Source organism: Clupea harengus, chromosome 12 (assembly GCF_900700415.2).
Source record: "Clupea harengus chromosome 12, Ch_v2.0.2, whole genome shotgun sequence".
In the NCBI taxonomy this organism is placed as follows: Eukaryota; Metazoa; Chordata; class Actinopteri; order Clupeiformes; family Clupeidae; genus Clupea; species Clupea harengus.
Genome location: NC_045163.1, coordinates 120,421 through 139,743, shown reverse-complemented (window position 1 = coordinate 139,743; position 19,323 = coordinate 120,421). Strand labels below are relative to the sequence as shown.

At 40.0% G+C, this 19,323-nt stretch overlaps 1 protein-coding gene across 7 annotated transcripts in view; it reads right to left on the bottom strand.

The window, feature by feature from the left end:
- Positions 1-238: 238 nt before the first annotated feature.
- The window catches only part of LOC105902445 (transcription factor TFIIIB component B'' homolog), a 60,692-nt gene continuing 41,607 nt past the window's right edge, over positions 239-19,323 (bottom strand). For 4 of the 7 annotated variants that reach the window (XM_031577960.2, XM_012830034.3, XM_012830033.3 and 1 more), the window contains 14 exons: positions 14,349-14,441; positions 12,329-12,855; positions 11,781-12,247; positions 9,505-9,662; positions 9,326-9,385; positions 8,928-9,207; positions 7,795-7,907; positions 7,421-7,664; positions 6,407-6,545; positions 6,282-6,315; positions 6,098-6,190; positions 5,743-5,995; positions 3,852-4,110; positions 239-876 (listed from right to left, as the gene is read on the bottom strand). In XM_031577960.2, the coding sequence (XP_031433820.1) occupies positions 751-876; positions 3,852-4,110; positions 5,743-5,995; positions 6,098-6,190; positions 6,282-6,315; positions 6,407-6,545; positions 7,421-7,664; positions 7,795-7,907; positions 8,928-9,207; positions 9,326-9,385; positions 9,505-9,662; positions 11,781-12,247; positions 12,329-12,855; positions 14,349-14,441 (2,846 nt within the window). In that variant the 3' untranslated portion in view covers positions 239-750. The remainder of the gene's footprint in view (positions 877-3,851; positions 4,111-5,742; positions 5,996-6,097; positions 6,191-6,281; positions 6,316-6,406; positions 6,546-7,420; positions 7,665-7,794; positions 7,908-8,927; positions 9,208-9,325; positions 9,386-9,504; positions 9,663-11,780; positions 12,248-12,328; positions 12,856-14,348; positions 14,442-19,323) is intronic. The other 3 variants (XM_031577959.2, XM_031577958.2, XM_012830035.3) reach the window with 3 other exon arrangements.

The following is a 19,323-nucleotide window of genomic DNA, read 5'->3' as shown; positions in this document are numbered from 1 at the left end:
AGTTAAAAGTTATAACAAAGTCCATTGTGTCCGCCATTAGGAAACGCGCCCTCACACACGCAAAACAGAACAAAACTATTAATAGGCGAGATATGAGATGTCATTTAATATTACATTTTATTTATAGTCTGTGCACACAGGACTGAGTGTGAGAAGGCCGGGAACAATGAAACAATGACAGCAGAAAATAATAATCTTGTAAAATATTGAAATCCAAAAAATGACTAAAAGAAAAGCATGAGAAAACCACTGACACTTTATTTAGAAATATGAACAGTGATTTTTTTTTACACAAAAATCTGTTACTCTATTGTTGCCCGTACCTGGAACAAGGGAGAACTTCAGAATACACATTAGAGCCAAAACATCATTCTTATTCTCTACACGAATTTCCCCAAACACACAAAATGAAAAGGAATGACTGCCTAATTCATCATTAAATTAAAATTGGGACTGGGATTGAGATAGAGTACCCAACATAGTGTGTCCCGGCCCTCAGTTACACACATACTGGTCGGCACAAATTAACCTATATACAGTTCCATACCATAACCTGTTTACAGTGAATTCTAGCTACCACCAATCAGAAAGTGATTTCAGACTGGCATGACTCCCCCCTGGCAGCTCCTAGACACTGGACAGACCTCATGGAATGTGAGAATCTTCAGACTGTGACATCACAATCCCTACAGCCTGTTTCCATTCATCAGACAGGCCTTCTGTTCATCGAGGCTGGACACCCATTCAAATTCAGTCCTTCTCCTCCACCTCTGTAAAGATGTTACTGAGAAAGTACTCCGATATACTTGTGGGCTCCTCTGAGTGATGCCTGACGCTGGAGTCTCTTGATTCAGACGAGATCACCTCATGATTCTGCTGAACAAATGACAGAAAGAGATAAAGAGTTCCTTTAATTAAAGTTCTTACTTTAAAGAGGACCCAATATGTTCATTTCCAAGGTTCACCATTTTATTTTTGGGGTCTACCAGAATATACAGTCCTGCTTCAATGTTCCAAAAACACATTTTTCTCATACAGTGCATCTCTATTCACCCTCTGTCTGAAACGCTCTGTTGAGCTCCAGTGTCTTTAAGCAACCTCTCTCAATGAGCCCAGTGTTCTCTGATTGGTCAGCTAGGCGGGTAGTAAGGATTGTGTTACGATAACGAGTCATCTTGTGACAAAGAAAAAGACTAGAATGCCAACGAGGCATTTCAGGCAGTTGAGAACAGTCTAGGGTGTACTTTGGGCTTGGGAACTTTGAAAAGTCTAATAGACCATGTGTAAGTTAGTAGCAAAGGACAATGTGTACGTTTTGATATCAATTGTCTTTGTTTTTGTGAAGTATGCACTTCATTACACAATGATCAGTGGTTCTCAAACATGGGAGGGGGGGGGGGGAGACGGGGAACTCTCATTCGCAAAATCCAAGTACTGTAGAACAGTTTGGAAGGGCCCAGATCGCAAAGGTTTGAGAATCCCTGCACTGTATTAAACATAGTGCTGTTCAAAACAACCATTCCAAATGTGATCTGCCTTAGTTAAACCCAGCACAGGTCACAACTCATAGATTGGTGAGTGGCAAATTATTAGTCAGGAGGAACCAGAACGGATCCACAGAGGCGCACTCATATGTTCTTCGGTTCTATGTTCTATTCTTGCGTCAAAACAACATGACATAACATCAAAATGCATTGCAACAGCTGGCCACTTGATGGGAATGAAAAAGCGTTGAAGATAACATGTGTGTCTGCCTAACCACATTTGCATTTAGGACATTTTAAAAGCTACTTCAAACAGCCAGATAACCATATCCCAATAACTCTCTCCCAATATGTTCTCAATAACGGCATAATGATATCAACATGATTACTGTCAACAATAATTATGGCCTATATATACAAGTTTTTATGGGTTTGCAATTAACCAAGAGAACATGCACTCGGTTGCCAGTTTATAATGGACACTTAGTGAAAACTAATGCGGTCTAGAGTCCTTCAAATGATTATTATAATGTTCAGTTTACGTTGAAACGTTTAAGAGAGGTGGCGATTCAACGGCATGATCATTTTGGAGGATGTTTGTGGTGGTGTTAAACTGTATTGAATTAAAAACACAAAAGGTGTTTCTGTTATTTATAAAACACATTCAGCAGCACCTCAAACGGCAGCCTCCAAAACAAACACACGGAATCAATAGCTCTCCAAACGGTCAATAGCTCTCCAAACGGTCAATAGCTCTCCAAACAATCAATAGCTCTCCAAACGGTCAATAGCTCTCCAAACGGTTCTATCTGCACCCATGTGCTGTTGGACAGACGCAGTGCACCTGATGCACATACGAGCACAGAGTGTCTCCTGTGTTCTGATTGGGTGATGAGGGGCTCTATGAAGATGCACATACCAGCACAGAGTGTCTCCTGTGTTCTGATTGGGTGATGAGGGGCTCTATGAAGATGCACATACGAGCACAAAGTGTCTCCTGTGTTCTGATTGGGTGATGAGGGGCTCTATGAAGATGCACATACGAGCACAGAGTGTCTCCTGTTTTCTGATTGGCTCTATGAAGACGCACATCTTGCTCAAGCAATTGTATAACTGCCTTCGCATTCGACCGTCGTTGGATTCACAATTTTCTGGTGGTATGTTTTTTGCACAGCAAATACATTAGCAAATAATGCCCAGGTTCCTCTGAGTGTCTGCCTCTGTACAAGCTGGTGTCATGACACAGATCCCTGGCTCCTTAGTCAACAAAAGCCAAGAGCCAAGAGCTCACTTCTCAAACGCTCATAAACCCACCACTTCATTCTCCTTTTTTTCCTTGCTGTCACCAAGTGGTTACGGTTTACATTGAATTGTGTATAAATACAGTATCTTGATGCGAAGCCGTCCGTCCTTTGTAAACCGTGGCCAAACATTCAGACATTCAGGATTTTACATTACGTTGACAGGCGATCTATAGGCTTCATGATAGCCAAATCAGTATCCCGCACTCACATTGAAGAAGAATGAAAACACAATATAATATAATATAGATGTGTGTGTGTGTGTATTGTAAATCTAAAAAAATTAAACATATGGGTTTAAACACAGAAGTGCAACGATGCATGCAATATGCTTCCCATTCGAGATTGGAGACAAAATGTCAGAGCCTATGGGCCTTTTGCCAGGTCAGAGTTTAATATGAAGATTGCTCTAAATCGTGTCATTAGATTTTATTCTTTCTTTGTGTATATGTCTTTTGGGTATGGTATTTTATTATAGAAGTAGAGTAGTGTATCCATAATGCTTTCTATTAGATATAAGGAACAAAATGTCTGTGTTATGCGATTCGGATATACATATGGTGTTAATGGCGCATCAGTAAACGTCGTCGTCTTTTGCATGGTCAACCTGGGTTAAATTCCTCTCTGCAGCTTTGATTGCAAGGGATCTACTAAATATTGGATATTTACCTTCATTTCCAACCTACTCAAATGAATGTTTGTATATTGTCTTCATATTTGTCTGTACATCTTTCAGGTGTGGTAGTGTATTATGAAACTGCTATGCTGTTGGCTATGCATTCAAACTTTCCCTCCAACTGCTTATTTCTCAAAACTGCAACTGGAGATTATGTTCATTCTTTGTGTACACAGAGCATGGCAAAGGAGCATGTGTCAACCAACCACTTATTTTTTTTATTTCCACAATTGGCAAGATGACCCAATATATATTTCACATATTCTACACTTCAAGAAATACACAAGTAAAAAATCACATTAACAAGAAGCTACAAACCTTGGCTTAAACAAATAAAACATAAAAAGGTTAAAACCTCAATTTAAGATCTTTGATGCATTGCCTACTTACCAGGGAGTGTAAATGATTTGTATTTGATGAACTACAGGATGTAGCTAGTTCTGTTGCCGTGGAGATGGTCCTTGGTGCTATAGGCATCCTCCTGGATTGTACTGGTTTGACTTGAGGTTCTGTTGCCGTGGAGATGGTCCTTGGTGCTATAGGCATCCTCCTGGATTGTACTGGTTTGACTTGAGGTTTTGTGGCGGTCACCCCAGACGTACTCTTACTGGACATGAAGGACAGGAAGCCTTTTGGCTTTCTTCCAGGTCTGCAAAACAGCAACACAGCCTGGTGACTCTCTATACACATGTGACAGTTTCAGTCCATGAAGAGAGGCAGTTCTGTGAAACATGGTTAACCCTTAGGCTGGATTTGCAACATGGTTGCACGTGTGGTTCCAGTCAGAATTGACCAGATGCATGTGGGGAAAAGAGAGTGAGAACCAGGCTGTGTCCCAGGGTCTATCCCGGGGATCAGCTCATAGCCAAATGAATGGAGCCTAGACAGCAAAAGATTCAAAGCCACAGAATGAATATATTCTCCATTTTATATTAAGCTTTAAAGCTTTTTACAGACAATTATATTTGGATGTAATTCCTTTGTAATCACCAACATTTTGATAAGTAACTGTAATTTAATTACATCTTTTTTTCTCTGTGACTGTAACTAGTTACTCCGCCACCCTGGGCACGGCTGATATTAGTTCAATAAATAATGCATTTTATGAAGGCTTGAGGGCTATCTGTGGGTGTATTCTTGTTGATTTTGTTAAACACACACAGTGTGTGTGTATGAGTATATGCATTTATCAGAATATGGGCTGTGGACTGCCGCAAGCCTTCAACGTGGACACTGCCGCTCCACAGAACCTTTCCACTGCTAAAGTCAAATTATGCTTTGTGCTTCTGTCACCTCTTCAGAGACCACTCTAGCTGCAGAGAACACTTATTAGTAGGTTAAGAAGAGGCAAAGATTAATAATTAAAAGAAAGTTGGATTCCTTCAAGTGTTCATCCCTAAAAAAAATCAAAAGTGTCGGGATGAGAAGGGGCGCCATAAACATGTTGAATAAGAATAAATAATAAAACTTAAGAATATCAATAGTATGACTGCCTACGCAAGCAATCACACTAAAAAAGATACAACTTAAGTAGAGGAATAGTGTGATTACTTAATCACCATGGGTGCCTCGTCCATTTAAGCATATGAAGCAAATGCATGGATTCAAACTACGTCTGTTATATTTAACGATCGATAACTTGCCTGTGTTGCTGCGTATTTCAGTATGATCATGTAATGCTTGAATGCAGTAATGTGTGATGCCTTGAATCCGTTGAAGGTTAGGATTTTTCACCATTCACAAGTCACCATTTAAGGGCTTATTTTTCAAAATGTTCTTGATTGAGCAATCACACAATAATGATCGTAATAATAAAACAATAACATGGATTACAATATATGTAATACATCAATAACAATAATATGTGACACGCGCTTGCACAATCATACAACAAAACCACTACAGCAATATATTGTTTAGGGGTAAGTTATCTATACCCCTTCTGTGTAGTAAACATGTTGTAAATAGATGGCTTAAAAATACAAATAAATAAAAAAAACACCATTTAAAAGGCTAACCAGTTTGCTATTTCTTTGGGTATGTTACTGTTACCTTAATGGTGAAGTTCATATCACATTTTTAGATAAACTGCATACATTTGAATCATTCTGAAGGGCTCACATACTTTTTCATTGCAACTTTAGAAACGGGTAAAAGTGCAGTAGCAGTGTTGGTGTAACACTAAAAGAGAGTTAATCAGAGAGATATGACAGCCTCCAAATCTTCCAGGCCAAAAAAATATAAAACAGGCAGAAATAAGTGAACTGTTAAAGCAAATCACCTGGCCATAGCATGAGTTGCCCCCGATGGAGTGTTGTGCTGGACCATTGGGGATTCCCCTCCACCCACACCACCAACCGTTGATGCAGGTTTATATGCTGATGCTGGCGAAGGTGTGCTGTTGGGCTGGGCAGAAGCGGAGTGGCTGGCAGAGGAACTCTGGGTCGAGGAGAGTGGTGGCATGGATTTTTGGGCCAAGGCATTTTGAGATGAAATTCGGCGTACTGGCAAAGCTGGTTTCACATGGAGCTTGGCTAGAAAATAAAACATGATTTTCTATACAAATGTCCAATCACATAAGCACGAATAATAAAATAATAATGTTTTGGGGGTCTACAGCAACTCTCTTGACCTACCTCTCCGTGTGCTCTCAAGCAATCTTCTTTTCTTTAACGGGGATATATCTTCAGTCAGTCCATCAGAAGCAAGCTGTGCTGATGACCTGGCAACTGACAAACAAATGGCAATAGTCACACCACAATAAATGATCAAAATGTATTTAGTCGACTCTTAAAAAGGAAGTTCCGTTCTGCATCTTACCATTTTCATGAGTTGAGCTTGTAGTGGTGAGATTCTACAGAAGACACACACATTGAAATGGTTATGCGGTTGGGAATGTGTTCATTCTAATGCTGTGAAAATGGTTTGGAGTACAATGGTCTTACCTCAGGTTTCTCCGTCTTAGTGCGCTTCTTCTCTTCACGCTCTTGTTTATTCTCCGTTTCTACCGATACAGGCACCAGGGCATCAGTGATGATCATGGCAGATACCGCTCTAGCGTCATCCTCAGGGACGCTCCAATCGCTGGAGAGTTAGGAAAGAGTATGCCTTAGAACCATATTGATTATTGGTCTCAAACGGCTCACATAAACTTAAGAGAATATTAGAATTGTTTCTAAAATGATGTGATTTGTTGCCTGATCATAACTCATGAAACATTAAGATGTTTCTAAAATGATGTGATTGGTTGCCTGATCATAACTCATGAAACATTAAGATGTTTTAGCGTGTGTCGGCCATATAAGGAGATGTGTCATCTGCATGCTGGCTTTCGGAGCATAATGTTGAAGGTATCTTGGCTGTCTGTATACAATTAAAATTACCATTATTTCCATTTCTGGAACCTTGCAAACAGGATTTAGACATGTTGCCCTCCTCCTCCTCCACAATTAATTTCCAAGCACTTGACAGATTTATTTTTGAATTTGATATTGATATTGTAAAAGCTGTAGCATTCTCCTTTAAGGTCAATGAGCACAGATCATTGATATTACATTTCATTTACATTTAGTCATTTAGCAGACGCTTTTATCCAAAGTGACTTACATATGTGCGACTTACAACGTATACACATTTTACATTTTACATTTACACTGATGGCACACTGCACATCAGGAGCAATTAGGGGTTCAGTGTCTTGCTCAAGGACGCTTCGACAGGGAATCGAACTAGCAACCTTCTGATTAATTAAAGCGCCTAGAGACAATTGTATTGTTATGGCGCTATATAAATAAAATTGAATAGAATTGAATTGAATTGATTACTAAACGACTTCTCTACCTCCTGTACCACTGCCGCCCCGTGTTAAAGCTGTAGCATTCTCCTTTAAGGTCAATGAGCACAGATCATTGTTAACAACTGCAGGCCAGTCTCAATACAACAAGTCATTTCCCCTTCACCTCACTGTGGCCACGGCCTCCATAGGAGTGACATGAAGGAGAGGCCAAGATTCCCTTTCAGCCACAACAATGCCCACTGGGATTCCTTCTTCTGTCCTGGGAACACGACACTGGTCCATCGTGATTTCTGAGAGGTCTTCAACACAAGTTTCCAAGTTTGCTTTGGTGTTCGTGCAAAAAGATATGTCTGGGGAACAGTCCGTAATTGGCTTATCCCAAAATGGCGGTGTGGATTCATTTTGAGCTGAAACAGACAGAACACTTGCCAACTGACCAACAGATAATATAATGGGATAGGGTTAGGACAGGATTTGAATTGTTGCTATAGCACAATCACAAAAATCTGAATGTATTTCAGTAGTCTACTGCCATACCTGCACCCGTGTCGTGTAGTTGATCCCTATCGTCTGCATCCAAATCACACGGCACCAGGGCATCCGGAATGAGTAGGTGAGACACTGTTCCTTTAGCCGTCTGAAGGTTGTCGCTGCAAGCAAGACAGATATGGCAGTCATGGATCATGGGATTCACACTGATAGATAGATTTCTCCAATTCACAATTTTTCAATTTACTGTGTTATCTTAACGACTAAGATGAATCACAAAGATCCATATTAAAGTGTCGAAAAATGACAAGCACAAATCCATGCTTCTTTTGAATGTCAATATTGCTTTATTATTAAAGGTGCAGTCAAACCCAATCGGATTACTGCAGCCCTTCGGCTAATACTCAGGTGCGTCCTACACACAGGGATGCATTTCCCCCCACCTGGTAGTTAGTAACGCATACAGTAACTAGATAACACATTTTCATTCCCACTCAGTCTTCCATCATGATAAAGGAAGGGGTGTATTCCCATCAGGCTATATTTAATCATTCCCACTCAGTCTTCCATAATGATAAAGTGAGGGGTGTATTCCCATCAGGCTATATTTAATCATTCCCACTCAGTCTTCCATAATGATAAAGGAAGGGGTGTATTCCCATCAGGCTATATTTAATGGGATGCCATGGAGTGCCAATCTCTACAAGAAGTGTACAAGGACTCATGCCAGTTAACCTGGATTTGAACTATCTCTAGCCTATCTTAACAGTTCACAGTTGAACTATCTCTAGCCTAGCGAGCCATCTTAACAGTTCACAGTTGAACTATCTCTAGCCTAGGGAACCATCTTAACAGTTCACAGTTGCTAGGGTGTGTAATATGAACTCATGTTAATATGAAGACGCACAGGCACCCAGAGGGTTCCTTCCCATCATAGCTTTTTAACTTTTCTTACAATCTCTAGCTTAGGGAACCAACTTAACCATTAGTTAGTTGCATTTAGTTAGAATACACATTTTGTGTTTTATTTCTGATAATTTTGTAAATTATTTTCTCAACTTAACTGACCTGCTGTTGTGTTGAATGGTTGATGCCTATCCAAGCCTGAAGTATTTCACTCAAAACGCACACAAAATCTGTTCCTCTAGTTATTTTGGTTCTTAATAAAAAGACACACTTACCTATTCGTAGAAACAGGAACTTGAGGAGTAATGGGACAGAAAGACTGTGTATCTCCCAAAGCAGCAACTGTGACCTCCTTTATCCTTGCCTGTCTCCCTTTGACTCGACTTTTTGGTAAATGTACTGAAGATGTCTCCGATAATGCTCCTGCTAATTGTGTAGAGCTTGGCTGATGAGTTTTGCAGATTTGAGAAACAGGAGGGCTTCTAAGGGCCTGTGCTGAGATGCATTTAGCTGATGTCCTTCTTGAAGGCAGACCTGGTTGCACTTGTGTCTTGCCTGGAGCACACAAAGTAGGAATGTGTTAAATATGTTACAAATATATAAATATGTATATATAATATGTATCATGTTTCTCAGATGATTTATTCCACTGCATAATGAAGAGAATGCCTACCTCTCCTAGCGCCATCATACCCTCTGCTCTTCTGAGGCGGGTCAATGTTAGTTGATACATCTTCACCAGGCACAGGAAATGACCATCAAGTAAATGAATGAAAACAATTAGCTCGATGGCTTGGGCTAGAGGCATTATCTCATCAACTATAACGACCAAATATGCGATCTGCATTTTACCAGGTTGGATGGCTGAAGACGCTAGCGTGAGATTTGGTGGTGAGGAGATGTCCATGGAACGCTCCGGTTGTTTCTTCTCGTTTGGCACAGGCATCAGAGCATCAGTGACCAGCAGATGAGGTACAGTTCTTCTGTCAGCCTCCGAGAGATCTCCATTACTAGGAAACAAAGACAAAAAAAACAATGTGACTATTTCTGCAAAGATTCTACAAAACTAGGCAAAGACTGCCACATGAATCATATAACATAAATTGAGAGGAGCTGTTTGGAGACAGGCAATGACTGAGAAACTGAGGACACCGTAATTTTCCGACTATTAACCGCGGTTTATACATTGATTTTGTAAAAAAAATTCTGCTGCCCTGCTTTTAATACTCGGGTGCGGTCTATACATGAGAATTGTTCCCTACCTGAAAGTTAGTAACGTGCACAGTAACTCTGCCAGGTAGAATGAGTCTCTCTCCCTCTAACATATGAATCCCGTTAATGCATCAGGTAAAAACAACATGGGATAGACAAAATACAACAAACTCAGTCTTCCATAATGATAAAGAAACGAGTGTGTGTGTATGAGTGTATACTCTTATCTAATGTGATGCTTCAGAGCTGTAAGCGCCACGTGAGGTGTGTAGGACATGCAAGGTCTCACGCCAGTTAACCTAGCTATGAACTATCCTTGCTATCTCTACCTTAGGGAATATAACCGTTAAAGATAACCATCTGAACATTAAGTAGTTGTTATCATGTGTAATATGAACTCATCTTAATATGAAGTGAATATGAACTCATCTTAATATGAAGTGAATATGAACTCATCTTAATATGAAGTGAATATGAACTCATCTTAATATGAAGTGAATGTTAACTCATCTTAATATGAAGTGAATATGAACTCATCTTAATATGAAGTGAATATGAACTCATCTTAATATGAAGTGAATATTAACTCATGTTAATATGAAGTGAATATGAACTCATCTTAATATGAAGTGAATATGAACTCATGTTAATATGAAGTGAATATGAACTCATCTTAATATGAAGTGAATATTAACTCATGTTAATATGAAGTGAATATGAACTCATCTTAATATGAAGTGAATATTAACTCGTGTTAATATGAAGCTGCACAGGCACCTAGAGGGTTTCTACCTATTGTAGCTTTTTAACTAACCTAGCTATCTCGGGCTTAGGGAACCATCTTCACAGCTGCACAGACACAGGGTTTCTACCTTTTTTATTATAATTTTGAGGACACTGTAACTTCAGCTAGATAACTAGCTATCATGTCATGCAAAAGGAAGTCTGCCATTTAAACTGTTCAAAGTTATTTAAAATATTTTTTTAGCTAGCTAGTTAGCTAGCTAGCAAGCAAGCATAGCACCTACGCAACCATAGCAACCAAGTTACACAGTTTGCTGCATAACCTGAAGCAAAGTTTAATTTCCCAAACTCAGTCTCTGGTTCAGAGTGATCACAACCACTTGCGGATGATGGCTTGGCATAGACATTAAATAATCCTGAGAGAAATAATGGGACATCAATGGAGCAAGGGCTTACTCTGATACCAATGCAGTGAATGAAAGGGGGGGGGGGGAAGTCTCCCCTTTCCCATGCCCTTCTCTAACATGTTAATTCAGTGGTTGCTAGGAGATCTATTAATGATTCGACTGAAACATTTAGCGTCCATTCCCACACGACACCATAACACTAAATAAACGCTTAATAAATGGATGGTTTTCACTATGAGTGTAGCGGGTGTGTGTGCGTGTGTGCGCGAGGAGAGGGTGTAGCAGTTGTGTTAGAAATGCCCGTCCCATACAGCACCACAACCACATGGCATTTCATTCAAAGGTGTGGTCAATACACCGCGTCTGTTTATAAAATGACATAGAGAACTGTGCTGTGGTTATATATATATATTATATACTCTGTTTTTAATACATATTATTCGATCTCATTATAATATTATTAATTATTTTAAATTCATTTATTATCTTTTTTTGGTATATTATATTATCCTATTTTCTGCACTTCATTAGCACTTCTATTACTTTGTATTATTGTTGTTGTGACTGTCTATACTATGTTAAGCACCTTGAGATTTCTTTGTATTTTAAAGTGTGCTATACAAATAAAATCCATTATTATTATTATTATTTATATACGTTGTGGTTTATAGTCTGTGGAATATGGTAAGAGCAGAGGAGACTGAGACAAACACAGGAGTAGACAAACACACAGAAAAGAGCATGTGTGTGCGGTGAACAGCTCACCCTCGTGTTTCTAGTCCTGTGTTGGATTGTGCCGTCACGGGACTGGGTTTTGTGAGAGAACACAGAGGCTCTGGAACAGTGGGCAGATCATCTGTAATGGGAGGTAGGGGCTCCTTCAGAGAAGGAACGATGTCGGTGACCAAGTTATGGGGCTCTGTGAGAGATGTGAGGGGCTCAGGGGGAGATAAGCACATCTCTGAAAAAGATGGCAGAGATTCTGTCCTAAGAGGGAGCGTGTCGTTGAGACATGGGAGTATCTGCGTATCAGAGGAAAGAGTTTCTGGAAGAGATGGGAGAGGTTCTGGATTACAGTAGAGCAGCTCAGTGTGTGAGAGGGGGGTGTCCGTGTCAGAGGGAAGTGTCTCTATGAAGGACGGTGAAATTTCAGTCAGGGAGATGATGAACACAGGCTCCTCGCAGTTAGTCTCTGCCAGCTGAGATACACCTGTTGAGACAGCAGCTCCCTGCTGGAAGAAATAAATAACTATTAGTATTGATTACAAAAACAATGCTGTCAATTTAGTATTATTTCATTTTATCTCACGTACATGATTTAAGTTGCTCCCAATGAATGAAGCACCACAGAGAGAGGTTCCAGGCTCTGAAGAAACATCTGCTGTTACAGACTCTGAAGAAACATCTGCTGGTCCAGGGTCTGAAGAAACATCTGCTGGTCCAGGTTCTGAAGAAACATCTGCTGGTCCAGGGTCTGAAGAAACATCTGCTGTTACAGGCTCTGAAGAAACATCTGCTGGTCCAGGTTCTGAAGAAACATCTGCTGGTCCAGGTTCTGAAGAAACATCTGCTGGTCCAGGCTCTGTATGTGTTCCAGTGGGCTGTTCATCTGCTGGTCCAGGGTCTGTATGTGTTTCAGTGGGCTGTTCATCTGCTGTTACAGGGTCTGTATGTGTAGCAGTAGGCTGTTCATCTGCTGGTCCAGGGTCTGTATGTGTTTCAGTGGGCTGTTCATCTGCTGTTACAGGGTCTGTATGTGTTCCAGTGGGCTGTTCATCTGCTGTTCCAGGGTCTGCATGTGTATCAGTGGGCTGTTCATCTGCTTGTTCCTGATCTGCTACTGTTGGAAGGAATAGCTGTACAATAATTCTAAACTTTTTGGAAAACACACAATAGTTAAAAACTGCAGTACCCATCGCAAAAAACAACACACCAGGCCGGGCAACCCTCTCCCCTTCTCCTTCTCCAACTCTATATAAAATTGTGCTATGCTGTTGATGCTAATAAAGTGGCCACATTACTTGTCATTCCCATTAGATGCCTCCCTGATCAGGGCTCTGTCTACTCACTGTCTGGCTTTTTTTCTAGATAAGGAGGAAAAGAAAACAACCTATTTTTTGTGGTCCAACTACATTGCCAACTACATTTTTCTAGCATGGCTAAATTCATTTTGTTTTTCATGTGAACTGCATTTATTTCATGTCAGTCTCTGTTCAAGTTCTTATGTATAGTTTACCCCCCATCACTCAACTGCTGACTGATTTCTTTTCAAATTTTATTTAATTTAATATTGTATTTGTCCATCATGCGCGTGTAAACGGAGAGATGGAGAGAACTGAGATTTTTTTTTCTTACCAAGCTTTTAAATGAAGGACAATGAATCGTAGTGTATGCCTAATATGGTACTACATCTCGATGAACTACTACCATTTGAGGAGGAACCTTTAAATATTTTAATATATTTTAAATATTTGTAACCATAAAACTAGGAGATCTAGGCTCATTTCTAGGGTACGGTAATGTTTTCGCGTAAAATATTTGCTAGTGGTGTTCTGCAAACTTCAAAAGTCTTAGCCACAAACACTAAGTGTGTCTTTTTTTCACACCATTTCAGCATCTCTGAAAATAGTTTTTTTTTAAAACTGTGTGTGTAACCAAATTTATAATAATGACATTCCTATTTCTGTCAGATTATTGTTGCTGAGCACACTTGAGTTTTTCATCTAAACGTGTGCCCCCCCTTAGTATGCACTCCAAGTAGAACGGGTTATTTGAAATGCCCCAAGGTGAAACCGAAATCCACCAAAAGCAATGTGGTTGATTGAGCTGCTAAGGGCCCAACACCCTTACTAACCCCTCAGCTGACTGAGTCTCCTCTTCTGGGGTAAAACCATCAAAAGGTGCTTGCTTGTTCTACATGAATGATAAAAGATGCTACTTGATGGTTCAACAGCAAATAAGAAAAACACCTATGAACACCTCTCGCTTTTAACAACTTGTCATGGGGTTCCAAAGGAAAACTGCTTCTATCAAGCTGATATCTTTAAATGGCATAAATCCTGTTTAAATAGCATAAATCCTGTTAAATCAGTTATTCCTTTTCTGATACAGTGACAAATGGCTCATTCACAGTTGGCCAGAGCCTTCTTTTAAAATAAGAAAGCTACTTCAGTCTAACTAAGTCATGACCTACATGAAGTTTACAGCACAAAGATAATTATGCATTTCCTGTAGAGCTGAAATATATATACGTATATATATATTTCACATATTTGCAGCATATCAATATATGCAGTTGTTCCCCATGCCTTATGTCAGAGTGAGTCTCCTTACCTGTATTAGGTGCACAGGTGCTCTGTCTCACATGACCTGGGTTCCCAATTGTCAGCAGAGTCTGGGCTGCCTCCTTATAACTGTCTTCAGATGCTAAAGGTAGTGTGAGAATGGAAGTGAGTAAATAAGTACATTGTATTTATAAAATGTCTGCAAGCTTAAGCTCTACAGAGTGTACGTTTTTCAGAAAGTCAGCCTACCAAAGAATGATTAAGGCAGAGGAAATTTGAAATTTTGAAATGGCCTACTCAAATTTTAGACCTAAAAAGGTACTTTGGCTAGCTGTTGACTTATTTCATATTATTATTTCATACAGTTGACAGCTGCAAGCCTGTGTTCATACAAACTCATGCTAATATGTGTGAATATGAACTTGAGTTAATATTAAGCTGTACAGGCATCTTTTCCCATTATAAGGGGGTACAGGAGGTAGAGAAGTCGTTTAGTAATTAGGGCCAATGATTTTCCGCGATAACGGAAAACGGACGGAATTCGCGGAATGTACCCTTTCAAACGGAATTGCAACTTTCAAACGGAAACACCATTTTGTGCATCAAAATCGCCCAATTCCCCTATATTTTGTCCTGCAAGACTGTATTTATTTCAAATAAGCACAACAACGATTGCAAGGACGAACAAACATTGAACAAAATGAACACAAAAAAAAAACATTGAGAAAATGTCACGTCTGTGTTGAACTCCGCTCCGGCCACGCCCCCCTATTTAACGGTTGACGCTACAGTCACATTAATTCGCGCATCCCCCCAATCACTTGCAAATAATGTTTTTTTAGTCTTCTGTTCTGTTGATGGCTGGCAAACAACAATCTTAGAAGGTTTGGGTCACTTGTGGCACATATTATTTACTCATTTTAAGCTATCAATCTATCTCTTTTTTTTTAAATTTATATTTCATTAGTGTTCAGAATCTCACATACACATATTTCAATTTTTCAGATTCTATGTATAAAGAGAAGTAAAAGAAAAACAAACAAACACATATGCAAATAAAGAAACAAAAACAATACCATAAAAACATACAAAACTAAAAATAAAGGCTATCAATCTATCTCAAGGTGAACAAAATGAGCCGAAACGGAAAAAAACGGAATTCGCCAAATGTGAAACGGAAAACTCATTTCTTTTAAACGGAAAACTAATTTTTTTTAAACGGAAAATCATTGGCCCTAAGTAATCAGAAGGTAATCAGAAAGTTGCTAGTTCGATTCCCTGTCAAAGCGTCCTTGAGCAAGACACTGAACCCCTAATTGCTCCTGATGTGCAGTGTGCCATCAGTGTAAATGTAAAATGTGTATACATCCTTGTAAGTCGCTTTGGATAAAAGCGTCTGCTAAATCACTAAATGTAAAATGTAAATGTATAATTTTGAGGAGACCGTAACTACCGTCAGCTAAATAACTAGCAATCATCTCATAAAAATGGAACTCTGGAACTCTTAAACCGTTTAAGGTTATTTAAAAGTATCTTTAGCTAGCTAGCTAATTAGCGGCTAGTAGCGCTCGCACCACAACTACGTGGCATCTAGTTTGTACTGTACTGTACTGTACTGTACTTGTAGTGATACGATGACGTAGCGTTGAATAAACCACGGCTGATAAACGGGTACACAGGTTTGGTTCAGGCACTGGGCTCTGTAAAGCGCCTTGAGACAATTTGTTTGTTTTGGCGCTATATAAATAAAATGTAATTGAATTGAATTAAAATTACATAAAACACTGTAAAGTGGTTTATACACGGTGCGGTTAATAGTTGGACGTTAAGGTAAACAGACCCATGTAAGTCTTAATTTAAGCACGAAAGTTTTTTAGATAGCCAATAGACTAACCATTACTATTACTATTAACCGATGGGCTTGCTTCTAACTACAGGATAGTCTGTGAAGAACTAATTAATTTGCCTGAATGCTGGAGCTTTCAAATGGGTAGTAGAGTGGGGAGGCTACTCCTGTGCGCCAGGAATATCCAATAACTCCATCGCTGCCTTTGAGTCCGAATGAAAACAAACAGCTGATATCCATAAATGTGTTTAAGACAACCGAACAGGATGTTATTCGGCGGTTGGATGGGATTGAATCATAGAACGGAAAGAGGTGCAAAAAGTGCCACCGCTAAATTTGGTTAAACGGGCAGGAACCATTGGGCCTCATTCTCGAACGCAGTTGAGAAGAATTTAAGAAGGATTTTTTTCTGAACTCCACTTCCGGTGGATTTATGAACAAATTTGGCATTCATGAAAGATTTCTCATCTGGGTTTTGTTCTGAACTTCAGAAGACTTTCAGAACGCGAAATAGCAGTCGTAAATCGGCCACACAACGAACACAAGATGCCCCACTGGGCCGCTCCGGGTTAGAAGTGTTAAGGGCTGAATTTGTGAGAAATCGTTGGTGATTGCATTCACATCAACTCTACAGACAGCCTCGGATTCAAATAATTATAATAATAATAAATACAAGAATATTTGTATCATTAACAATTACGTTTCACATTTATAGTCATGATTCTACGAGGCATCGTGATGTCCTAAAATAAATAAAAGGACTACACGAACACTGCAAATGTAAGTGAATAAATAAATAAATAAATAAGCACGTAACTCAATCGCGTTGATATAGCCATTGTGGAATAGAATGGACACATCTACATCCTGCAACAGTACCTCCACCTCTGCACCGGTGAAGTTAGTTCTGCGTTTACTCGACCGGTGCTCGCTTTCCGCTTTGACATGACTCGCTTTTGAGTTGCTTTCTGGTGGATTCGGTCGATTCCGACTGCACACGTCACTGCGGTTGCGTGCCCTTATAAGGAGTTTATGTATGCAAATCCAGGTGCACAAGAACGCGCTTTCAATTTAAGAAACCTCTTCCGGGGGAGCACAGCTCAGAACACTTCTGCTGCTTAAGAACACATTTTCAGGCGTTCATGAATCTGGTGGAGATCTTTTTCTTACGTTGGTCCGTAAGAAACATTTCAGAAGAAACTTCAGAAAATGTTCGAGAATGAGGCCCATTGTGGTTAAACGGGGAGGAACCATTGTGGTAAGCATATTCTAATGTGTTCGCACTTCTTTATCTGCTGATCCCTTAACCCTTAGGGGACTAAGGCCTGTTAGACTTTTTTAGGTAGTCTGACATGCCTTGATTTTTTTTTTTTTTTCCTCTAACTAAAGAACATTGATGCACAAGTGGCATATATGTAGAATATTAAGGGCCCGTCCACATGGAACCTGGATTGCCTGAATCAGGAAAGAAATGTCGTCGGATTGGCCTCTCGTCCACACTAACCCGGCGGATTGGGTCACTGAATTCGCAACCTTTTGAATCCGGTCTCCAGAGTGGGTAGATTCGAACCCACCAGCAGATCCGTGTTCGTGTGGACGCCCGATCCGCACACTTTCTAACCCGATGTCGTAATTGCCCCCCGTGAACGCCCAATGCCCCACCTCGCAACCTCAGCCTGAACCCTTATTAATGCCGCTGCATCACTTTAGCAGCTCTCCGTTTTTTTTCTTTTTCCCCCCTCTTTTCACGACTTTTTCGTGACTTACTAGTTGTTTGTATTGGGATAGTTACTTAGCCAGTTGGACGTAATTTTTGAGACAGCCAGAACAACGTACACAACCGACATTATTTAATAACTGAATTGGTTGCCATGGTGCCACTGCTATTGGCAGCCTGTTTTAGCAAAGACACATATCCCTGTGCTCCAAATCCGACAGGCTGTCTGACTACTGTGGTCTGCTGGTGAGTTAGTCCGTGATCCATGGTCCAACTAGCAAATCTGACATGAAAAGATTTGTATTATAGACGGAAGTTTCCAAACGGTAACTTAACACAAACGAGGGTTATGGTGAAATGCGTGATTCTAACTAGTCCGGTTTCCATATTCAGGCAATCCAGGCTCCGTGTGGACGGGCCCTAAAGGTTTCTGGGGGTGTTCTTTTTATGATTCTAGGACAAAAACTGGCAGAGCTTTAAAGGCATATTGACAACAAGAATAAAAAACGTATTTCCGTTCGGTGTAAAATAGACCTCTAAGGGTTAATGCAATTAAATATAACCCTCGTTAATTAAATTAAATTTTATTTATATAGCGCCAATACAATTGTCTCAAAGTGCTTATAAAATTGTCTCAAGGCGCTTGTTAGTATTTGCTTTCTTGCAGGAAGCTTTGCAGAGACTGCATAATGCTGAAAACACACATAAATAGGATCCACAGTAGGCTAAAGTGTTTTGTAGGCATATCATGATTGTTCAATAACAGTGATCTCTCTCTCTCTCTCTCAAGACCTACTATGAGACTGTTCAAGAGTTACAGATTTAACCAGGCAGAGACTATACAGACGAGAGAGGAAGGCAGGAGCACTGCTTGCATGAGGCAAATATAAGAGAGAAGCAAGGCATAACATCATCATTTCCCCAGTAATTCTTCTTTTTCCCCCCATTTGCTGTTTTCAGTGTTCTATTGTTTGTCTTGCAGCTACACCAGGCCAGAGCTGGTGTTCAACAAAAAGAGAAGGCAACCCTACACACACACACACACACACACACACACACACACACACACACACACACACACACACACACACACCACACACACACACACACACACACACAAGAAGAAGGCAACCCTATGAAAGACTGCAAGAATAGATTTGTTTTCAGGTGAGGAGGCTGCCATCTTGGATGGAAGACTGCAAGAATAGATTTGTTTTCAGGTGAGGAGGCCGCCATCATTGTCTGACGTCTAGTCTGTAGCACAGAATTGTGTGCACTGTATAGGGAGCTACAGAAAAAACTGGATGCAAACTAGATGTACCTTGTCAATCATCGTTCAAGGGGTGCATAGCGCATCCACTACGGACAGATTTGCACTGGAGACCACATAGTCAGGAGAAGTGATCACAGTGTATCCTTTATGAAAGCCTATATGTTATATTGCCAATAACTTATAATATA